Source organism: Chlamydotis macqueenii, chromosome 8, assembly GCF_036417535.1.
Source record: "Chlamydotis macqueenii isolate bChlMac1 chromosome 8, bChlMac1.mat, whole genome shotgun sequence".
Taxonomy (NCBI): Eukaryota; Metazoa; Chordata; class Aves; order Otidiformes; family Otididae; genus Chlamydotis; species Chlamydotis macqueenii.
The window spans coordinates 12,572,879-12,594,003 of NC_141563.1; the positions used below are offsets into that span (position 1 = coordinate 12,572,879).

At 42.1% G+C, this 21,125-nt stretch overlaps 2 protein-coding genes across 4 annotated transcripts in view; both read right to left on the reverse strand.

The window, feature by feature from the left end:
- Positions 1 to 21,125, reverse strand: part of ABL2 (ABL proto-oncogene 2, non-receptor tyrosine kinase) — a 45,553-nt gene that overhangs the window by 1,832 nt on the left and 22,596 nt on the right. The window contains exons 2-10 of the mRNA XM_086754072.1: positions 10,116 to 10,286; positions 9,062 to 9,357; positions 8,338 to 8,610; positions 6,272 to 6,356; positions 4,423 to 4,600; positions 3,597 to 3,781; positions 3,166 to 3,318; positions 1,544 to 1,633; positions 516 to 689 (exon numbers count right to left, since the gene is read on the reverse strand). Of these exons, the coding sequence (XP_086610198.1) occupies positions 516 to 689; positions 1,544 to 1,633; positions 3,166 to 3,318; positions 3,597 to 3,781; positions 4,423 to 4,600; positions 6,272 to 6,356; positions 8,338 to 8,610; positions 9,062 to 9,357; positions 10,116 to 10,286 (1,605 nt within the window). The remainder of the gene's footprint in view (positions 1 to 515; positions 690 to 1,543; positions 1,634 to 3,165; positions 3,319 to 3,596; positions 3,782 to 4,422; positions 4,601 to 6,271; positions 6,357 to 8,337; positions 8,611 to 9,061; positions 9,358 to 10,115; positions 10,287 to 21,125) is intronic.
- Positions 7,565 to 21,125, reverse strand: part of TOR1AIP2 (torsin 1A interacting protein 2) — a 187,571-nt gene continuing 174,010 nt past the window's right edge. For all 3 annotated transcript variants that reach the window (XM_086754075.1, XM_086754073.1, XM_086754074.1), the window contains exon 7: positions 7,565 to 7,641. The gene's annotated coding sequence lies outside the window, so the exon portion shown is untranslated. The remainder of the gene's footprint in view (positions 7,642 to 21,125) is intronic.

A 21,125-nucleotide genomic window follows, 5' to 3' on the forward strand; every position in this document is an offset into this window, starting at 1 on the left:
GTTAGCACTTTTATTTTTGTGCGAGGCTGGCATGCTTTTGATTTTTTTTTTTATTTTTTCCCCAATTCTGCATGCGTGACTTGTCTGTTGTCTATACAAAGGAGGCCACTTAAGAGAGAGTTCAGGAGAAAGTGAAGTTACTCTTTTTTTCTAGTTTCTTATTCCCCTCCTGTAGTTTCTTCTCCTTCCCCAAATACCATAAGTATAAAAGAAAATCTCTTGTTGCATTGTCAACTTCAGTTTTGAAGCTGTCACTTTAAAAAAAGCAGCAGAAGTAAATTGAAAAGAAAAAAATATAATGGGATTTACTAAAAGAACATTGTACAAGCCGACAGTGTTTTCTGTTTGCTAGTAAATAAGTGGGCTGCTGAGGTGGCCAACAGCCCTAACATGGCAGCACAAAGCACCTTCCCATGTCACATTGTTCTGTTTTCTTCTGTTTCTCCGGCAATCTACACCGCAGCAAGCCTATCCCAGAACACATGGCCTCACCGCCACTGTCCCAGTGCCCACACCTGGTGCCGAGCTGGAGGCCGAGTGCTCCCCAGTATCTTGTGTTCCTTCAATGTTCTCCTTGTTCTCCGCCTGTTTCTTCAGAGTTCTAGTCTTGGAGGGAAGCATGGGTAACCGTGGCAAGTAAGGAACCAGGGATGAGGAGGAGGCCGTTCTTCCAAGCTCCTCGGCTACCTCTGTAAGGAGAGAGGAAAAGAAAAAAAAATAATAATAATCAAAAAGGGAATGGTTGGAACAGAGACCAGCAGAGGAAAAGGAAAAGAAAATCAGAGTCTTTACTGCAAACCCAGACTGGCAAGAAGAGATATATGACTGAGAAATATATAGTTTATGGATTTCGTTTTTGCTCAAGTCCAGGCCACTTGATGTGCCTGTTCTAGACCTTCCCTGATAGAACTCAATCTAGTATGTATTTGCTGTAGTAGGGAAGTGGGTGGATCAGCTTTGTATTTAATTTAAAAATTTAGAAGATGCTCGGACAATTCCGCTCGTCTGCTGTCTAGTATCACACTTCTCACCAGTGTTTACCTCCTAGTTGACTACGTTTGAGAGTTGAGTTGCACAGATTCGTTCCTAGAAGTAGTTAAGTAGAAAACTCGGAGATTAAGGCACACTTTTTAAAAACGAAGTATGGTAGAATAATATTTAATGACCTAATTGCTGCAGTCAGTAATGGACTGTGATATGCACAGATCTTTCTCTCTGAGCACTCTTCCTTGCTCTTCAGTCTGAGAAACAAGAGGCTTCTTCTAATAGAGGAGACAATATTCTTTAAATTAATTCTTCGGCATTTTAGTGCTCAAATGAATTACTATACTGTCCCCTCCACTGGTGTATGTCTAAAGTTTATTTGGTATTCATGCAGCAAATAAGAGAACCTATTTACCCACTTATGGTTAAGAAATTAAGGGACAAAGCCTCTCATAGCCTCAACAGCCAGCAGATGAGCTAAGAGCCCGTCCATAAGAGAAAGCTCTCTAGGGGATAAACGCCAGTGCTGTTTCAGGAATAAAGCAACAGAGGCTCTCACCCTCTGAGATGCTCGAGTCGTGGAACATGGTTTCAAAGGCTTGGTGGGTCTCAGCAAAGGACGGACGGTCTGGTGGGTTCCACTTCCAACCTGCAAGGTGAGAAAGCAGAGTCTCAATTCCTGAAACAGGTAGGAGATGATTTTTTATTCAGTCCAAGGAGACAGAAAATATGTACGCTTTCTTAACTGCAGTCAGACTCTGATCTTCTACTACTGAACGTGCTTTAGAGTCAATTCGCAGATATGAATTCATAGCAGCAGTCAGTCACCCTACTGTATCCTAACAAACAGGTCTTGAGAGGAAAGAATAAATTGTAAAAATCTCAGCTCTCTGCCAATTCCACAGCTTTTTTTTTTTTTGTGATCTCTCCAGCCCTCTTTCTGAATTTTTTAGGCAAAGGAGAATTCCGTATTTGCTACCCAGGCTGTGTGGGCTGAACTCATCTAACCCAGTCACAGATAACCGTGTGTGCAAAGCTCCAGGCAACATTCTGCTCACATGCTCTTAATACTGAAATTCAGGCAGAGCCTTCCAAAAGGAGAATGTATGCACCCTACTGAGGAAAGAGGAAGAAAGTGCAGTGATCTAAAGATGGAATCGGAAAGTTAAGGAAGGGTATCATGACAAAAAGAGTAATTTCTGTAGTTAGAAATCTACACTAGGGGAATGTATTCTGGAAGCGCTATCTCTTGATACCACTATGAGGCCTGGAAAGTGACTGGCATTCTGCTCATATTTAGTTGCATTAATATTATAAGAATTCCCTACTTTTGGGCTTTTGTCAGCTTCCTGAAGGGTTTTTGAGGCAATATCCTTCATCATTACTTAGCTGCTTTGTTTCATAACTGAAATTCACCCTGACTTTCTTTGACGTGCTGAGGATTAGGCATCGCTGGAGACAGGCTGCAGAGTGGCCTCTTAAGCTCTGGTTTGTCCATCTTGTACGCTGACAGCCACCCAGATTGCCTGAGTTAGCACCGAGGAGTCTCTTCCCACCCTGGTCACACTGACAGGGTGTCTCTGCTCACAGCTGCTTACCTTACTCAACAGCACAGCCTGGTTTGCTCCCTAGGATCTTTGCCCAATGTATTTGCCCAGTATGTTCTCTGCTCTCGCGGGACTGAAGGACATTGGCAATGCTCTTAACTCTTGCTCTCTTCCTGCAGCCTGCTACATCTTTGGTCTTTTATTAGTAGATTTTCAGTTTGTCACAGAGCATTAGGAAGCTTTTCATGGCCAATACTAAGTAGCATGCTTGGAGGATGTGTTTTGTGCAACCTTGTCAACTATATGTCCCCTGCACAGGCACTGTGTTTGCAGAGAACTGAATTTCCTTCTAATTTGGCGATTCCACAGTAAGGATCCCACTGACAAAATACCAGTACAGTTTGCCACAAACTGTTATCTACCTGTACTCAGAGATGATGGCTTTTGAGAGTGAATTCTTATTCCCTAAATACAAGACTCATTTTGTATCAGTAACCTGGTGCATTTCAGATGACAGGGCCTTTTCCACATTAGTTAAAAAAATGGTACATATGAAGTAAGGATTTAAAAGTTAACTACACATTTCTCCCAATCCTCCCAGGCTTTGTCCTCAAAATTTGATTAAAATACTCACATGCTCTCATCAGTTCATAAACCTTTGGAGGGCACCCCTCGGGCTGTTCCATCCGATAGCCCTTTTCCAGCAGATCATACACCTGAGAAAGGTCAATGCCTGGGTACGGTGACATCCCATAGGTAGCAATTTCCCATAACAGCACCCCAAAGGCTGCAAAAGGAGAAAAACAAAATTCCTCGTCATAAGCCTGCGCTCTTCTTCTGTTGTTCACTACATTGTGGCCTGTACTGCAGCCTGAGGCAGCATCTTTTTCTTGTAGATATTTCAAGCCAGTCTAGGTGAAGACAGGATATGTTAAAAATGCTATTGATTTGTGAAGTTGTGGCCTGGCAAATCTTTCTGCCCAAGCCAGAATGCAAGTTACTGTCTAAGTTGGCAAAGAAAAACAAAATGTAACAGAAAAGAACACTGAAGTAGCGCTTTCTTACCCCACACGTCTGACTTGATTGAAAAGGTGTTATAGGCCAGGCTCTCAGGAGCTGTCCATTTGATTGGAAACTTGGCTCCAGCATGAGCTGTGTAGGTATCTCCAGTCATAAGTCTACTTAAGCCAAAGTCAGCCACCTTCACCACGTGATTTTCTCCAACTAAGCAATTCCGTGCTGCCAGATCCCTGTATAAAGGAAAAAAGCACACTCCTTTACTAGAGCAACAGCTGGGCTTTTGAATACAGTCTTCTGGTTGGATAGCCTGTCCTCTCTTCTGAACTGGAAAGCAGTCTTTTTATACAGCAGGTAAAGGCAATGCGAGCTTTGCTCTAAACAGTGTCAGAAATTGAGTGGACTTATTCTTAGGAGCAATAAGGTAAGTCAGTATTAGGGTTCATTCTTTAAATTTTATTAAATTTCCAGCAATGATAGCTGTGACAGTGAGAAGTTTGTTTGCTAAGCACACAACGAGATCAGCAGCTCATCACACACTGGTAACAGCTTTATGGCACGGCTTTATCTGGCTGGATTAAACTAGGACATTGTGGTTGACAATGGCTTGCACATAGTGGGTATGTCAGAACTGGACAACATCAACTTTCATAGCTGTCAGGTAGTTGGGCACAGGATTGTAAGTCTGCTATAAAAGTCCTGGGGAGAAAGTATTGCAAGACAGTACTGAAACCAAAACATCCAATGGATAACCCAGCCTCAAACCTAAATCTGGAAGAAACCTCCCCAAAAGGAAGAATTTCTGGGTTACCATGTGGTGGCCTGTTCATCATTGCAATCTGAATTTGTACCAGCTCAATGTGACTTTACCTACCTGTGAATGAAGTTCTTCTTCTCCAGGTACTCCATAGCAGACGAGATCTGGGTGGCCATGTAGAGTAGCACAACAGCACTCACTTCCTCCCGGTTGCACTCCCGTAGGTAGTCTAGCAGGTTCCCATACGGCATGTATTCTGTCACGATGTAAAAGGGGGGCTCCAGGGTACATACACCTAGTGGTGAGGAGGAGGGAGCATGTGAAAAAAGCTTCCTTTTTTTTCCCCTAGCTTACCACTACTCCTGATTTAATATCCACTTGTCACGTTTCGTACCTATGAGCGTTTCTCGGAAAAGTGAGGATTTCCACCTAGAAGACCCAGGTCAATGCAGCGCAATTTAAAATTCAGTCATCTGTCTATTTATCTGTCCATCCACTTTACAGATAGACAGAAACACGTCTATCAAAGCACTGCTATTCCTATATAACATACATAAAGGAGTAGTTCTATTCTTTGGAGGGTTACAAAATGAAATAGGAGTTATTCTGAACACATATGATTTGCTTTTCTTCCTCTCTCTTCCTTCATAAAGCTAAAGAGTGGCCAACTGGAAGCAGGTACCTGTCAACTGCCAAGATTGCCAGACTGAAATGTCACTCCAGAGTAATGTGAAGCACTCCCATGTGTGTGAGCTGGGTAAGTGATCAGCACGGCGGGATCTGCTCCTAAAGCAGCATTCTCACACATTCCTCAGATGACTGCTTGCTACAGTCATTGCAATTATGTACGAAGTATGTATTAGTGTGGAGGAGGGCAACAGGATACTCCTGTCAAATCTCTCTGAACTCCCACTGCAGCGCTGTGGAATGCCTGCTTATACTGTTACGCACATACAGGAGTAAAACGCAACCACAGTGTGCAGCAGAAAGAGCAAAAATGCATCTCTGATGAGACATCTTTTAGTCTCTACTCATGGAACCAGACGGGGCTGGGCCCGTTTTTCAAATGGGTACAGAATAGTTGCCATTATTAAAAGCCTTCACATTCTTCACATTTCTCCTTTCATCCTAAGCCTGGCTTGACAGCTTTGCTCCTGAAAGCAGCAAAAGTCCAGAGGCAATTAAACACCAGTAAAGGTTTAGAGTGTCTCCTTAAGAATCTTTGTACATATAGAATTAACAGCTATACAGACTATTCAGTAGTGATCATCACATCACGCATTTGCCAGTGAGACAAACAGGGCACAGCCAAGCTGTAAAGCCGGCAGATTTCTTCCATTCATGTGCCGTTTGATCTGACTTGCTTCTCCACTGCCTTGATCTCATGTACTTATTTGGTGATACACAGGGTCCCTTACAGCAGCAGCAATCTGGTTGAGTTCTGCTTAATTATGGACTAATTGTTCTATTCAGTGCAGCTTTTTCTATAAAAGTCTCTGATTTGGGAAGCATGAAGAACGGTATTTTTTTTCTTTCACTTTGAATTTTCTTACAATTTTGTTCTATCAGAAAAATAAGTCACGGAAAACAATTTTGTAAATCTAATTTAACACAGCAGAAAAGGAATCTGACCCTGATAACTGAACCCTAGAGAATGTCTAAGGCCAAGGATACAAACTAACAGGAGGCTGATATTGCAAACTTCTACATAATGCATAGTCATGCCTCAACAGCAAAGCTGTCTACTAATGTAAGTGACTATATTTGATTTTTTTTTTCTTTTAAGTAGCATCTCTTGGCTCCAATACTACCTAAAGGAGTAAGCTGTCAAAACCACCACCCTGTAATCTGACCTGATTCAAAAAGTTATATAAATACAGAAAATCTGCCACTGCTTTTCAACAAGACAGATTTCATTTTGGTGGAAACTCAAGTAAGAACTGAAAGAGCAAGAAATTTCACTAACCTAACAACTGCACTAGATTTGGGTGCTTGATCTCCTTCATCACAGCAGCTTCTTTCAAGAACTCTTCCACCTCCATGGTATCTTCCTAGAAAAACAGAGAGGCAAAATAAGGGAAAATTTATCTTCATGAGCAAGGTCTGCTTAACACCACGTATCAGAGCTGACTATAAACGATGGTATCCTCATATCCATCGGTGGACAAGGGACGAGCAACAGATATCATCTACCTGGACTTGTGCAAAGCTTTTGACACTGTCCCGCACGACATCCTTCTCTCTAAACTAGAGAGACATGGGTTTGATGGACGGACCACTCGGTGGATAAGGAGTTGGCTGGATGGCCGCACTCAGAGAGTGGTGGTCAACGGCTCAATGTCCATGTGGAGACCGGTCACGAGTGGCGTCCCTCAGGGGTCCGTGCTGGGCACGGCCCTGTTCAACATCTTTGTCAGCGACAGGGACAGTGGGATAGAGTGCACCCTCAGCAAGTTAGCCGATGACATCAAGTTGTGTGGTGCCGTCGACACGCTGAAAGGGAGGGATGCCATCCAGAGGGACCTTGACAGGCTGGAGAGGTGGGCCCGTGCCAACCTCATGAAGTTCAACCAGGCCAAGTGCAAGGTCCTGCACCTGGGTCATGGCAATCCCAGGCACAAATACAGGCTGGGCAGGGAATGGATTGAGAGCAGCCCTGAGGAGGAGGACTTGGGAGTTCTGGTGGATGAGAAGCTTAACATGAGCAGGCAATGCGCCCTTGAGGCCCAGAAGGCCAACCGCATCCTGGGCTGCATCAAAAGAAGCGTGGCCAGCAGGTCGAGGGAGGTGATTCTGCCCGTCTACTCTGCCCTGGTGAGACCCCACCTGGAGTACTGTGTCCAGTTCTGGAGCCCCCAACACAAGAAGGACATGGACCAGTTGGAGAAGGTCCAGAGGAGGCCACAAAGATGATAAAAGGGCTGGAGCACCTCTCTTATGAGGACAGGCTGAGAGAGTTGGGGCTGTTCAGCCTGGAGAAGAGGAGGCTCCGGGGAGACCTGATAGCGGTCTTCCAGTACCTCAAGGGGGCCTACAAGAAAGATGGGGAAAGGCTGTTTAGTAGGGCCTGTTGCAATAGGACGAGGGGTAATGGTTTTAAAATAGAGGGGAGTAGATTCAGATTGGAAATTAGGAAAAAAATTTTTACAATGCGAGTTATAGAACACTGGAACAGGTTGCCCAGAGAGGTGGTGGAAGCCCCATCCCTGGAAACGTTCAAGGCCAGGCTGGATGAGGCTCTGAGCAACCTGATCTAGTTGGGATGTCCCTGCTCCTTGCAGGGGGTTTGGACTAGATGACCTTTGAAGGTCCCTTCCAACTCTAACTATTCTATGACTCTATGATCCAGTTTGCTGGTTTGACTTTTACCAAAGCAAAATGTAACAGCCCTGAAAAGCTGCCTGGCTGTCCCGCAGCACGGCTAAGTGACAGACCTGCAGTACTCAAAAAGTGCTAGGCTTCCTTGTTGGGTAGCTATTGTGGCTACCAAAGCAGCTGTGGCTGGTGAGAGGAAGACCCTCAGGATCACTGACTTAGTTCCCCTGCCTAGCTATAAAAATTAAGCTTGAAAGCTCCCTTTTTTATGGAGTATGTAGTATTGTAGCTGTTAACGCTGAAACAAACAGAAGGCTTTGAAAACGAAGATGAACAGAGAAGTTGAATTTTTCCAGGAGTACGGGAGAGGTTGTAGAAGATATTGCCAACACCTTTGATTTCTTAAAGCTTCCACAGCTCTTCTGAGGGAAGGGAAGCGGACTTGGTAAACATTTCTACAGATCTGACTTGGACACTTCTGCAGGACCTTGCTTGGCCAAAATTCTAAATTGTTTCTAACCCACATGCATTGATACAAGTTTGATAAGCTAACTTTGTTCTGCAAAGCTACTCTCAAGCATGGATTTTATGCAGATCAGCACACTCTATTTTCTGATTTTCTTATCATTAGGAGGTGTAACTGAGAAGGTTACCATTTCCTTAGCCTTATCATAAATGGAGCCCAAATAAACAGTGCATACCAATCTGAAAACTCACCTTTAATGTTTTCACAGCAACCGTGAGATTGTATTTCTTCCAGACACCAACATACACCTCGCCGTACTGCCCTCCCCCAAGCTTGTGCTTCATGGTGATGTCAGTCCGCTCCATCTCCCACTTGTCGTGGATGGGGGACACTCCATAGACAGTGGGCTTATTGCACTTGGGTGCTGGGTAATGCAAAGTTGTCACCAGTCCATCTGCTACCGTTGAGTGATGGTGCACTAGCTCTGCTAGTGTGCTGAAACGGCTTTCTGCTGTCACATATACCTGTTAAGAATGAACCAGGAATCTACTTAAATGAAGGCAGCTGGAAGTGTTCAGTAACACTGGAGAAGAGGTACAGTAAAAATATTCTAAGCTGTTTAGAAAAAAAAATACATCAGAGAACCAGATTTTAGAGTACTTGTTCTCATCTTGTTGGGCAAATGAAAGATACCACCACATCAAACCACAACTGCTTTGCTCCCTAGCTGCTTTCTGCCAGGATAAGTACTGTCTGCACTTCTTCTGAAGTGGTGTTCAGTGAGTTACCACCAAACTCTTAGCATATGTTGTTTTTTTGGGGTTTTTTTTGTTTTTTTAATATATTAATCAACCAGTGAACATGTTTTCTCTCACATACACTCTTCTCCCAACAGTCTGTAATGTGAGATTCTGTACCACCTCTTAATTAATATCCTTACTTCCCCTCCCCACAGCATTATCCAGAGACCCTTACCTTTCCATCTGAGGTGGTATTGATCCGGTAGTGGTAAACACGTCCTTCGTACCTGAGCGAGATGGATAGCTGCCCTGGGCTGCTCTCGCTTTCACGAACCAGGAAGCTGCCATTGATGAGACTGCTCAACAGATACTCTGCTGCACTGCGTGACACTGGCCCATGGTACCATGAATGCTTTTCCAGGCTGTTCACTGGTGTGATGTAGTTGCTTGGTACCCAGCCCTGCCCATTCTTTGAACGTACCTCACTCCATTCACCATTTTGGTTGTAACCCAGGACTCGCAACTTCTCACCTATGACCAGAAAAACAAAATAAGCACAGCGCAGTCTATTTGGTCTCATTAAGGGAGACACTGACCATCAGCTGACTAACCCTGGGTTTGTGGCTTAACATATCTGCAGTAGTGGTCTTATAACTAAACTGCTATATATAAAGTATCTATGAATAAGAATTTCAGACAGAATACCTAGGATACTGTTCCCTAATTTACTGCAGTGTGATTGATGAATGCAAAAAGCTTCCTGTAGTCTAGCTTTTTAGACTAGAAAGACTTTTTTTCTTGGAGGGATGAGGTTTGTCTCCTTCTTGAAGCCTTAAATGACATGTGATTTAAAACAGTTCTGCAGCAGGTCATATTCTGATACATGTAGTGAAGAGAAACAGAAAATCTGTGCAAACCTTAATTCTTGATTTTTACCCCAGCTGAAAGTGCCGAATTCTATTCTCATCAATAATGTAAAGGTTTTCCTCTGCCCCTTCCGAAAATAGGTGTCTCAACAAGCCAGTGATCTGGGGAGCCTAGAACAGGACCAACTGTAGCTGGGCTAGTCTGTTCAGTGGTATTACAGAAAGCTGTATCTGTACTGGGAGAACTGCCCGGCAGGTGTCTCTCCAACACCAGTGAGAGAAAGACAGTCTGCTTGTAATTATCAGTTTAGAGAATAATCTTCTCTAACTGCATTCCTATTTCTATCTGGAAAAGGATTCTGCTTTCTATTTTCTGTTGCTAAGTTTTCAGCCTAGTAGGTGCTCTGCAATTCACAGCCTTACCTTTGGTGATACTGAGCGTGTTGTCACCGCTTGCTACAAAATCATAAAGTGCAACAAAGAGATTGGGATCGCTCTCAGTGGCTCCAAGCAGGTTCTCCTTGGAGCTCCATCTGATGGCTTCATTCAGTGCCTGGGGTTCAGCATCGCAGCCATAGGGGCGGTGCAGGGCCTCTGAAGAAAGAACAGAGGGGAAATGACTTTGTGTACAATTGCAGACAGATCAAAACCCAGTGTACAGCAGAGCTCCTACTGCACAATATGCTCTTTATGGAAAGAGAACACCACACCTGCACATCTTAGATTGGCGGTTTTCACTGCCCACTTTGCTGACTCTTCTTTTTATAGGAAACTTCTAACAGGGGCTGGAGTAGGTAATTAAATGCCTATATACCAAGTAGCAAGCTATATAGATAAAATTTCTATTTAATATTTATTACATTCTATATATTTCTATTTCTACACACTTCTATTTGAAAGTATTTAAGCATTCACAGACTAAAAATGGGTAAGAAATTAGAAGTGCTGTTTTTATTTAGGTAAAGTAGTGAAGGAAACCTCTTGACACTGAAATGTTGTGTTTTAAGTCTTTATCGTTTCTGTTGCTGAAGTAGATAGCTTCAATCTGAAACCAACATTATAAATACAGGTAAGTAAGACTGAATTATGACAAAAGAGACCTACAGGTTGGGACAGTAACTTATTCAGTATTAGCAAGGATTACGGTGATTTCTAATACATTTCAAAACTGTGTAAGGAAGAGATGGAAAACTGACAGGGGTGATGCTAAGTAGTTAGCAGCAGTGTTTCTGAATACCCAGGCAGTTCTGTTTCGCTGTTTCAAAGGACAACTGATGTAAACTTGATAGTACGAGGGCGTGGGGGAAGAATCAGACTTCTTTTACATACAAAACAACCTAAATACACAGGGTTTTGGAAAGAACTGTAGTAAAAAGCAAAACTGTCTGAATACTTGATGGTAGTGCTATGGCAAGACCATCACTGGCTTTCTAACCCATAGAGAGGTTTTCCAGGAACATGTAGCAGAATAAATTTCAATATTAAGACAAGAGAAAGAGTGATGATGGTGTTTCATACATGTGGGCTGCTCAGGAGGGTAAAAAAAAAATATGAAGGTGTAAAGACACAAATATTTTCTCTGATGGCACAACTGATGTAAGTTCCTGTCTCAATACGGATCTCCAAATTATCTTGTGGAACTTACGGAAATTCAATGTAAAAAGACTGAATGCAACGCACCAAACGTAAAAAATCCTCTTAAAAAAGTCGGGTCCTTTCTTCGTTTTACAATCATTGCTTTGGCCCATTTCTGAGGGGCAGAGAAGTCAGGCTCAGGATATTTTTAAGCAGACCACAGCCAGAGAAAATGTGTATATAATACCCTCCTTCCCGCACTGCCATGAGATCTACATTCATGAGCAATAGCTAGTCTATAAGGTACTTTAGAAGAGAACAAAGAGCTCAAATGCTGTACAGGACAGGAAAACTGGGAAGTCAGTGAGACACAAAACAGGAAGAGGCCTGTGCCAAGTAACAGGTAAACATATGCCAAATCTGTGTCACAGGACAGAGCTCAAGCCTGTAAAACAAGGATGTAAGGAGGTTCCTAGCATCTACGTGCAATTTTTTGTCTGTACTGTAGATACATGAGAAAGTAAACGGTTGAGGTTTGTTCTGTTTTGTTTTTAAACATGTAGCTTAGTGGCTTTTGACTTCATTTCTGGTAATCATTCTGAGTTATACTGCTTGCATAACCTGCTCATCTTGCAATTACTTAATAACCTACCTCCTGAGCCTTGCCAAAGTAGCACCCTATCAAGGTTCTCTTAGGGAACAGAAGGGACTAGAGACTAACCTACCAAAATGTCACTTCTTTCATTTCAGTATCTGCAGATACAATATTTACATATGCCTCTTGTTCCTAACCATCAACTGCAATTAGTTTTACAATATACTAACCCATCAGACTGAATGCTATCATGGAAAAGAGGAAATCCCAATGTCGGCTCAGCTACCTCCATCATAGCATGGCTGCCAACATCCCACTGTAATTTTTTAGGACTGTGTACATACGCATGTCCAGTTGTCAAGCACCAGGAAAGAAAACCAGTTTCTAAATCCAGGTCTCTTTATGGAGTAAAACCACGTATTTAATTCAATAATACATTCTTTATACTCCTACTATGACTTGTGTTAGAGAGTGTTGTAGTGCCTTAAGCAAAGTCACTCAGCAAATGTGCTATACAAGAAATCTGACTTACATGTCTCTGCTAAGGAGCAAACACAAAAGTAGGCAGTTTTTTTTCAAAAAAAAACAGCCGACCTTTCAGCTCCAGAATACCTTAATGGTGTTTAAATATCTTCTTACTATTAACTATGTAACTGCCAAAACGTGCAAGGCTTTAAACAAAAATACATGTATTTGTTCTAAATCAAAGCATACTTTAAGTTTCTTTCTCAAGCTAGCGAAGCTGATGAACTGAATATCCAACCCCTACTTAACAGCACAGAGTTAAGCGTTTAACCGTGCACTCGATGGGTAAGCCCGAAGTAGCCTAGTATCAGCTCAGCTTCAGAGCTGCTACCGTAAATCCCATGACTAGTTAAGCCTGCCCACACTGAGCCCAGCAGTGGGCTCTTAAAACAAGGCAAAACCAGCAGAAATGCCAGCTGCTCCTTACTGCTGAGCAGCTCTGCCCACATGAAACCATTTGTGGTGCTGTGCCGGGTTGCCAGCAAGGATTCAGAGTAGATGTGGGACTACTACCACTTCCTTGGGAATGCCTGGGAGGCTGGCACGTGTTCTTAACACCCACTTTATGTACTAAAAAAGCCAGCAGAAGTTAATGTTTGATGAGGAGCTTCAATCACTTAGCTACAGTGCTTACCTAAAAATCACATTACCTAAAAATCAAATGCTTTTAAGAGTTCATATCTCACTAACTTCCTTCACTTTCATTTTTAGAATGACTTGGATGCTTAAGTAACTGTAAAGGTTACCCAGTATCTACTAAAGAGGATTTTACCAGGATATAAAAGTACCTATCGCAGGTTACTATTACATAATAATCTATGCTGCCTAATACGGTGTGGGATTTATATAATCCACTACGTAAGGATATGGAAGGTCAGTGGAACGTGATAATCGCATAGACCTCATTAAGGAAAATAAGATAACCAAAGCATATGACAAATGATACCCCTCCAACTGAATAGTGTGCAAGCTCTGGTCACACCAAGAGTAAGGAAATGAGCTGGGAAGTTTTGGTTTATATCAGCTCCTTTTAAAGGCTAACCATAAATCATATATTACCACTTTCATTTCCTATACAATGGAAAACTTACATCATTGTTTAGTGTACAAGTAATACACAATCACGCCAGGAGGTTATGCTTCATCCATCTCCTTCCTTTTCTTTATTCCCACAATACAATTTGCTTCTCTCCAGGTACGCATGCTTTTCCTATTCTGCCAACATGTAAGGGGTGTCTTATCCCCTGCCCCGCGCTGCCAACACAATTACCAATCTCTTCGGTCCAAAAGCAAGACGTAGTACATGCTAAATCTTAAACTTTACAACCACATGAAGTGTTGGAGAGTGTTGTAGTGGTCTCTATTTCTGAAATACTAACTGTGTAACTGCTCATAATTCAAATAATCCCAAAACCTGGATAAAAGCAGGCAATCTCAGTCCTGCCCCTGGCTGGTCTCATACTACAAGACAAAGAGAGACTTAAAAGGACCCACATCCTCCTTGAAGCGCTTGGAGAAATACAGGAAAGGGATGGCACAGCATTACATCCCTGAGCATCATACCTGTGAAACTCACGCCAGGCTCAGAGGCTTCCTCGCCAAGGCAGCAGAACAGCTTGCCCTCTTTGCCATAGCTGCTAGACTGGAAGAGGACTGTCCCCACGATCATGATGTGCTTCGCAGCAAGCAGAAGAGGCTGCTTGACACAAGAAGTCCTGGACTGCCACTACCAGCACAAACGTCACCACGTGTAGATGATCACTACTCGCAAGGCTGGCAGCCAATGAAAAAGCCAACGCTGCCGAGCAGGCAAAGGAGAAACTGGGGAAATCAAGCAGTGAGTTAACGTAGTTATTAGCTGGAAGTGAGGGTGGAGCCTCCTAGGGAACACTGAACAGACTGAGGGTGTGGGTACCAGACTGCAAGTTGAAACAATTTTGAGATGAGCTATAAAGACAGAGTGTTGTTCCGCTAAGCGTTAGGCAACAAAGTGTTTGGGAAGAAAGCAAACGGTTTCCTTGGAAAAACTCCTTTGTACAAATTACAAAACAAATCACCCATTAAGGGGACTGCCCAGATTGATTCATTTTTCCACTCCACATACCATTGCTGGAGCACTATTTACATGAATCAACAGGAAACAACGTTAGTGAAAATACACATCTAAGAGACGTAGAAACACTGAGCAAGTAAACAGTGTCTAACATTTTAGGATTTCAGAAAGAAACAGAAAGCAAAGGCAGTACAGTACGCCCAGTCTGAGCTACATATTTGCTGATTTAGGGAGACTCAGGACAGATCTCCAAAAGGACACCATCAAATTACCCCTCAAAAAACCACAAAATTTGTTTGATGAATTCTTTAAAGGCCCTAGTTTTCTAGCAAAGGCTGTATGGTTTGTAGCAGGACAGGCTCCTCCTAACACATGGACAAGGAAGGGTTAAAGAACAATCCATCACCATGGCAGTCTCACACCTGGGAGGGTGGTGGGCCTGCAGAGGGGTATAAAAGGGAGCAGAGAAAGGGAAGTCAGTGGTTTGGCCTTTGCAGGGGGAGAGGGGCTTTTGCAGCCCACCAAGGGGGAAGAAAAAAAAAAAAAAAAAGAAGCAGCATTTCTATAACCCATGAACTCCACTGTTCTGTGAGAAAGGCAGCTGCACCACGTGACGAGGACTCTGATCAGGCTAAAGGTAAGAAATGAGCAACCTGGTTTCTTCCAAATGTTTGCATTTTGTAAGACTGTGGATGTGGAAAAACACTATATAAAACTGTGCATATGCTGTGGTGACAAGGAGTTGCTTTTTCCTATATGCCTTGTGATGTGAGTTATTTCCCCTGCCAACAGTACCTAATGCATGTGGAAAAAATAACCAAAGAAAATACCTTAGGTTACTCTTGCTTTCCTGAAGTTCTGACAAGTGGGCCACCTCTTTTCCTCTTCCGCCAAAACCAGGCTCAGTGAATCTTGCAGCATGATACCCAGTAGTTACAGGTAGAAATGTCCTTACCTAAGAGCTCCTAGGCTTTTTCTTTTTTCCTCTTTGTTTTTCCCTCTTGCAGTTTATTGTTTTCTTCCCTCTTATTTACTCCAAATACTCTTAATTATGCTGGTATTTGTACTAACCTTAGTGTATCTGTTAATACACAAAGAGTAAGCAGAATTTGTAGAGAAAGACAGCATAGCCTCAGAAACATGCAGATGACCTTTGTGACAAACACAATTTTCAGGTGGGTCTGAAACAGTACCAGGAAACGGCAAGCTACATATGGATTTGTGGCTAAATTAGTCTTAGCTGTAATAGTTAATAACCTTAACTAAAATAACTTGTTCATTAAAATACAACATACTAGTAATTGGTATTTGGAACAAATTGGATTGGCAGAAAGTTAAGTTGGATTAATAATGTAACTTGCAAATGTATCTATGGACCATATTAATTTTACCCTCAGTCAGAAGAGTATCCTTAACCAAAGCCTAATGGCTGGCTGGTCTGCTAATGAGCTCCTGATGGGAATCAAGTAGTGGTCAGCACTGGTGTTATGGATGAGTAACATTTTGGCTGTAAGCTTCCTGTAACAAGGCAATTCTGTCCCCTCACCCTTCCAGCCACCCACCCTCCTGAAGGTGTTTCTCAGTGGACGGACACAGGGTGTCCCTTGCACAGCATGTAGTTGTTCACGAACTCTTGTCACATGCACCTAGGCAGAATAAAATCAGGCATCCTTCTACTTTCTAAATGAGCATTATTTATTCTACAACTCATTTTCCTAGACAGTTATTTTACACTATAGGCCATCACCTTGATATCTGCACCCACCACATCTGCATCCTGTTCCTATTCCCCTTACAGTAAGTGCACAATATAAAATCTTAATTACGGTATACTCAACTTCCTCGGTGGAAGAATCCACCTTTCAAGCACAGCAGCTCTTCCCAGCTCTTTAGACTATTCCCGGTGGTGCCCTTCAAAGCTGTTTCCTGAGAGTGGTTGCCCTTCCTGTACAACTTAAATCATCCATTTAGAAGCATTTCTCTAGTTCTTCCAGTGGTGGGAAAAAGTTAAATATAAGGAAAACTTGCTGACTATGCTACTTGAAAAAGTACAGCTCTGGAAGCTTCTAAAAAATTTGTTATACTCTGAATTTATGAACCAACTGTCAATTTCTCTTAAACAAAAAAAAAAATGTGTAATACAGCTCTGAAAAGGATTTGGTGGTGTTGGCAGCAGGCAAAAGTGACTGGTTTGTCAATGGAAGGAAGAGAGACAAAGAAAGGATTACAGGGTATATACTGGTTATTGCATACAGTCTCAATCTGATGTCTTAACATTTTATATAAAAAAAAAACATACGGTGTACGTATGTGTGTGTATACACATACACACACACACTGTGTTTTATCTTCCGGCTTCTCACGTGCCTCTTTTTCATGAAGGGACATTTAAATACAAGGCTACCAAGATCCCTGCATGTGCCACATCCTTCACTTTATCTTAGCGTTTTTAAACTAAATACCAGTATAAACATCCATGATGCTCTCTTACACACAGACTCATTCTATATGCTTGTTTTTAAGACTACCAAAGAACAGGCATTGGTCAACTTAAAGCACAGAAAGTAGACCATTAAGTAACTAATGGCTGCTAGTATAATTGATATTTTCCACTGTTATCTTCAAAACGTACATCACTTTACACGACTAGACTTCAAGATCTTTAACCAGCTTGTTAGTGGGAGGATTTCTGCCTTAATGAATACAAGGAAACAAAATTGATAACAGAGCAGCAAGTGGGTTTCCTATTTTGCTGACACGATTGGAACGGTATCAAGTTCTACAGTAGCTTTCTTTCTGAAGCCAAGTCTCAGCACTTCCTACTAACCAAAAATACTCCAGGCAAACTACATACTAAAAAGCAAACCAGTGCTGAACAGGCCAAGTTCCTGCTGTCTAATAATGTGGTAACATAGACGCAGACCTATGAACTTTCTTTACCCTACAACAGTCTTAAGCCCTTACCTATATGGACCACCTAGTCTTTCTGCTGACACAGACGTGGCCACAAAAAACACCAGTTTAAAAGGGTCAGACAGCTGACATATGGCTTTGGTAAAATGCAGGCAACCTAACTAAATGCCATTCCTAGGTGTTCCTTTCCTGCAAGCAGCCAGACTCTTAATAACGTGGTTTGCTTGAGCTAAGCACAGATCCATAGTTAGTCTTCGGGCCTCCCACAGAGTGGTGCAACGTTGAAGTACTGTAAACAACCCGCTGAATAAAGCCAAGAAATACAGCTCCAAGCCAAGAACTTGGGATGGGCAAGGAATAGGTTTCTATTTATGGTTCCAGGCTGGGAGAGACAGAATGGGAGGAGGCTTCAGAGTCAGTGACAAAATCGCATCATGAACAGCTCACATCATATAAAAAGAAATGTTTCAAGCCAGGCTTGTAGCACTGTCTTGCCTCAATTATCAAAATAAATCTGAAATAGAAAAGGTTAATAAAGGTGACCTTTGGTATCAGAGAGAGAAGTATAAGGAGAAATCTAAAAGCTCTCCATATGCCCCGCCTCTTAGGAGCAGATTTATTTTGCAACACAATAAATTGCTGCATGATATTCCCCTGCACTTATTTAAGTAAATTTAAGTTAAAGTAGCGGGTCTTTACCTAGAAGACGTGTTTTTTGGCTAGCTTGATATAAAAACCCAAGGGAAGACAAGGTCTGAGCTTTTCAGCTTTACTGAATTTTAATTGGTAGAGAGAGAGAGACAAATTGATCTCCACTGATTTGTTACAACAATGTATGAATTCTACCTGAATATTCCAAGAGGCTAGCTATGTTAAGATTTTAAAAAACCCAAAGAAACCCATGTTGATAGAAGGAACCGCCTGTCCTGTGTTTCACTGGTTCCAGTTATAGTCTCCCTTTGTTATTAATGCTATCAAACAAACAGAGCTGTCCCTCAGCCCATTTCTTTGCTCAGGTGTCAGTGACACATACGTACACTATTTCTCCCAGTATCAACTTAAAGCAGCACTTCCCTACTTTTTTTTTCCCTCAACTGATTTCTGGTAAAGTAGTATCTTTCTGGTGCAGAATTTCATAAGAAATAAATCAAGCTTAAAGTTCAAAGTATGCATTTGAAAAATCTTTGTCCATTCCTTGTTGAACGCAAGATGCGTAAATATCTTCATAGATCAACAACTGCATAGGCTGTAAGTGATCAAACAGTTCAGTGAAGCATTTGGTAGCACTGCTGTTCTAAGACAGAATTTCAAAATAGATGAAGTATTGATCATCTTCAGTACAAATGCTGCTAACTCAACAGACTGGCTCTTATTGCCTCTAAGATTTTCTGTCCTCTCAGAACTCCGACAGGAAGGTGACTCTGGAATCACAGAACAGTTTGGGTTGGAAGGGATCTTTAAAGGCTATTGAGTCCAAATCCCCTCCAAGGAGCAGGGACATCTCCAACCAGATCAGGTTGCTCAGAGCCTCATCCAGCCTGACCTTGAACATCTCCAGGGATGGGGCATCCACCACCTCTCTGGGCAACCTCTTCCAGTGTTTCAGCACCCTCATGGTAAAGAACTTCTTCCTTATATCTAGTCTAAATCGATCCTCTTTTAGTTTAAACTCATTATCCCATGTCCTATCACTACAGTCCCTGCTAAAAGGTTTCTTCCCATCTTTCTTATAAGCCCCCTTTAGGTACTAAAAGACTGCAATAAGGTCTCCCCGGAGCTCTTTCTTCTCTAGGCTGAACAATCCCAACTCTCTCAGCCTTTCTTCATAGGAGAGGTATGGAAAAATGCAGCTAGCAAAATTATGCAGGTTTTTAGATGCATCCAAAAAACACGTTAGGATGAGAAACTCATGTGAGCACAGGAGAGCTGGACCTAAGCATTATTAAAAGGTGCAACAGATGTTTCCTGTCACAGGTACTGGGAATGGTCAGAAGCATTAGAATTCACTCAAAGTACAAACCTGACTTCTTTGAATGTGCCTCTGAGTGAAGAGCCAAAACACAACAGATAAGAAAAATGCCTTCCTGCAGTAGAAAATAATCAAATGCAATTAAAATCATGTACAAAAAGGATTATTAGAATGAAAAGCTGTAAGTGCAGCCTCTTTGCAAAATCCTGAATACTGTATCAAAATGTTTGTTACCTTAATTACTAAGGATTTGTTCAGCTCCTATAAAGCTAGTCAGCTTTGTAATTGCTAGTATCTAGAAACAAGCAGAGAGACCACCAATTCTAAATGCTCTGCATTACATACCTGTTTCCATTGAGTACTGAGGTGATGGAAGTTCCAATCTTTGTTCCTCTGAATCCTGTCTATAGTGGACAGTAACTACTCCCACAATGACACTTTTAGGGAAAGGAGTGCAATGAAGGGACACCTGGATTTCCAAGATAACTGAAAAACTGCATACATGTAGATCAAAAGTCTATTTTACATTCTTCCTCTGTGATGGTTAAGTTCTAGTAAACCTCTCCAGTATGAAGGGTAAGGAAGATTAGGTCACCCAGACCTTCTCCAGGAAAGGTGGGATGGCCAAACATTATGACAGCTTACACCAAGTCATTTAGCATTTTTTTAATCAGTACTTTGGGAGAGAAGTTGCTTAATGTGGATACACTTCACTCCAACAGAATTCCTGAGGAGTCATAATACTGGTCAGATCAAAGTAAAGATATTATCTACCTCTAAGCAAGTCAAATGAATAGCTACTTACTTACACAGAGTTAAGACAAACATTTGCAGTAAGGGCTCTTCTGCAAAAAGAATACTTGAGTCTAGCTGGTGAGAGGTTTATTTTGCTGATGTAAAGCACTAACTGATCAGAACTTTAAAATGACATAAATGTCCAAGCTGTTTTTCAAGTGACATAATATTAGAAGATCTTATTAGAAGTCCTACAGTATTGGGTACTCTCCTTAGACCTGGAACAATGACCACATTGAACTGTTTCTTATCTGGCTTAGGGGAAACTTGGAAAGCGAGGGTAGAGCCTAACTAGGTGACTTGTCATCTCAAGAGTGAAAGAAAACGTCAATTTAACAGCCCAAATTTGAGCTGATGTCACAACTTGAGGCCCGAGTAATTATTTTTGCAAGTGCCTTGGACAGGGACCACTGCTTACCTTTCGGAGGATATTCAGAGGGCAGAGCTCCCCAGGTGAGCTGATACAACTTCAGTTTCCAGTACATGAGTTTGATTTTTTTAAATGGAATCCCAAAATGCTTGTCAGCACAGATGTGACTTCTCAGTTCCATCCACCCACGCTGAATACGCAGCAACTGCCAAAGCTACACAGTACTTCTGTTTAAAAAAAAATTCTCTAGCTAAAAATAAATCACAAAACTGTCAACCTCATTTGTCAGCAACCAATATGCTGTTGAAGTCATTGTCCGCAGCCATTTTCTTCTCTTGAACAAAGAAGGGGTTTCCTTTCTAAAATATTTACTTCATTGGACAAAAATACACTTGTGATCTTGCCTCCTTGAAATTTACTTGTCTTAGAAAATAAACTAGCATTTCCTTTCCTCCAAGAAAAGCTGAGCTTTAGCACGAATACTTGCCCAAAAATTGCATGTTGTCTTGTTAACTTTAAAACCAGGGAAAACCCTTAATGTGGATGCTCGTTAGGAGATCCCCAGAGTCTGACATTCAGCTGAGCCCTGGGTGAGGGAGTTTTCGTTGTGTTGCTCCTTCTCAGCCTTAGGGACTGAT